The sequence below is a fragment of the Apteryx rowi genome, unplaced genomic scaffold (genome assembly GCF_003343035.1).
Source record: "Apteryx rowi isolate R43461 unplaced genomic scaffold, aptRow1 scaffold_383, whole genome shotgun sequence".
NCBI lineage: Eukaryota > Metazoa > Chordata > Aves > Apterygiformes > Apterygidae > Apteryx > Apteryx rowi.
This window is the reverse complement of record NW_020450341.1, coordinates 7,799-10,666: the sequence shown is the minus strand read 5'-3', so window position 1 is coordinate 10,666 and position 2,868 is coordinate 7,799. Positions and strand designations below refer to the sequence as shown.

At 35.7% G+C, this 2,868-nt stretch overlaps 1 protein-coding gene across 1 annotated transcript in view; it reads right to left on the bottom strand.

Annotated features, from left to right (window-relative positions):
* COL21A1 (collagen type XXI alpha 1 chain) overlaps window positions 1–2,171 on the bottom strand; it is an 18,212-nt gene extending 16,041 nt beyond the window's left edge. The window contains exons 1-2 of the mRNA XM_026074260.1: window positions 2,010–2,171; window positions 176–229 (exon numbers count right to left, since the gene is read on the bottom strand). Coding sequence (XP_025930045.1) covers window positions 176–229; window positions 2,010–2,171 — 216 coding nt within the window. The remainder of the gene's footprint in view (window positions 1–175; window positions 230–2,009) is intronic.
* Window positions 2,172–2,868: the final 697 nt, after the last annotated feature.

The following is a 2,868-nucleotide window of genomic DNA, read 5'->3' as shown; positions in this document are numbered from 1 at the left end:
GAAAATGTCTGGAGAACTTGGGAAGGGATGCCGAATACAGACAAGCTGATTAATGTCACAAAAGATGCTCCTAATCCTTAATATTCAAGTACATATGCATTGTAACTAAGAAGTAAATCATGGAAAAGTAAATCAATCTCTCCTTTAACTACAGTAYTTCCAGATTCATATTTACCTTGGCTCCTGATAATCCTGGTTTCCCCTGTATTCCAGGTTCACCTTTATCACCCTATAAAACAACATAAGAGTRCAGCTGATGCATCGGTATRTTTTGTCACGTGCAGTATGAACAGCAAACATAAACAGACACTGCTGGGAAATCTGCTCTTAAAAATAGTCAAGGCAAGTGACCAGAAGGCTTAAGTTCTGTCCTCGTTCTGCAAACCTGAAGTTTCAGCCCTCTTTCAGGAAAGGCATACTGGTGACAAAATAGATCTGCCTGCCTCTGCTCACCTGTCCCTYCCCATTTTCCTTGCCCAGTCATACCATATTTGTGTATACTGACTTMACATTTCCATCATCTTATTTAATAAAACTCTCAAAATCCTTGGACTTGTCTGAGCCAAAGTATGTTTATATTTTGCTTTTTATTGAAGCCTATAGAACTTGCCATGTATTTAGCATGAGGTTTTCATTAAAATCTAAGAAYTATGGATTACTTTTTGATACTTTTCTGTAAGAATGAGAGTTTTTGGGGGGAACACAGCTTATATTCTGAATGAGAGATAAATACATCTCTTTTGTACAAATGAAAGCATTTTTCTCAAATGAAAACACAACTAATTTTGGGGGGTTATTTCATAGGTGTTCAGTCTTCTTGACAAGGGCAAAATGTTGTTGCCTTTAAATAGTGTTACCTTCAGCATGCAATTTTAAATAAGTATGTACTTTGGATATAAAATAATGTACGTGGAAATGGAGCTAGATGTAGATACAAAGTTTGGGAAATGGAATCTATATTCATAAATATTCTCCAGGACATACAGTTCAGGACTTACTAGCCAAAACTCATCTCGGATTAAATTAAAAGGTTGCACTAACAGATAAGGATTTATAGTATCTATTTTAGTTTCTGAGAGCATGGGTCAAATTAATTCTTGCTGTAGCTGCAGTGCAATCAATTGTGTTACATCTGAAATACATTTGGCTCCCTGGATGGAAAAAGCAGCACATAACTTTATTTAACACAATTAAAATATAAATAAATGTAACACAGGCCGAAAGTTCTGATGTATACTAAGAACTATCTGGCTCCTAGCACGGGAGAACATTTTCCAGGACTGTGCAGCTCAAACAAAATCTCACGACCATTTCTGGAAGAGTTCCAAACCTCATGAGATGACAGGCACCATTCGCTAAGCTATATTAAGGTCTCTTGAGCATAGATACCGAACTATCGTATAAGGTAATATATGGMAAACCACATAGTTACTTTCCAATATTCAATATATTGAACAATTAGCTGCAAAACTCAAGAGTTCTGTCATTTTGTCATCGATAAAGCAGTCATTTATCAAAGTCACAATCAAAACAGCACAAATGCTCACCTTAGACCCAGGAGCTCCAGGTAGACCAAATGAGCCTTCYGGTCCCATCAAACCCTATTTATTTTTGAAAAGGCAGAGACATTTCTAAAACAAGCTATAGGAACAACGGTTTTATTACAGTGTAAAAATATTATTTATCATATATATTTCTATAATGAAATAAATGGATAGGAAATACAATCTTGCACAGTAGATTASTTAGGCCTTCTGTGGCCAAAGGAAGTGTTACTACACAATGGAAGAAAAAACAATTTTTAGTAGGTTCTTAGCTATGATCGAAAGTGACACAAGAAAGAGTGTCTTAGTTTCCATTTAGGGTTCTCCAAAACAATGGAAGTATAACTGCTATTTCAGGACTCGCTTGCTTCTTTGTGACAGTGTGTCCCTCAGAGTTGTGATGCCTTCACTCCATCTCCAAACTCTGGGGAGATTGAGAGACAGCAGTTAACTTTGGGGGCACACCTTCACTTCTTCTGCAGAGCCTTCAGGATTGAGCCACTCATTCATGAAYCCACCAGCTTCTGCCATTTCAGATCGTGACACTTCAGCACACGTGCACAGGCAGAGCATTGCCACAGACAAGTTCCTTGGACTCCTCTGAYGGGCATGTGTTGATAAAGGCATGTTTAGCCATCTTTGGTCCATACACAAACTAAGAACTAAAGCATATTAAACCATCAAATACCTKGGTTTCTCCTTTTTTCTGTTTAAAGTTACTCTCAAGTATACTTYAGGAAAGAAGTCTTATTTTGAAATCATACTTTCCAAGGAGGAATTTCCGTTTTTATTATTTTCCACATCTGTTGTTAATATACGTCTCCCTCACCACTTCATCTCACTTCTTTTGACTCTAGAACTCCATGTGTCAACAAAAACAATGTATTATTATTGTTTTATTTGGACGTGCATATATAGTCTGAAATACAATCTACTAGTAAAGTTTACATAATAAGATACAGCCTAAAATACAAGCATACAGAAAGTCAAACATCTAAATARGGCCATGAAATCTAATTTGTTAGAGATTAAGTTTTATCAGTGCTTCTAATTGTTAGTATTTCCAAGAACCACTGTTATTTTTATTTAACCTAATCTCTGCTTTCATATATATAAAAACAACCACTCTCCATTCAGTACTAAATGTTAGGAACTATTCAGAATATATTGYCAATGACATTATCCCAGATCTTCTTCAAAAGTTATGTATGATCAAAAATAAATGATTACAGTAATTTGCTACAAAGATTGTAACTCAGTTTTGCCAAAAAAATTTCAATGCTTTTGCTAAGACTGAAAGGATGACTTTGTTTTTGCAAAAACA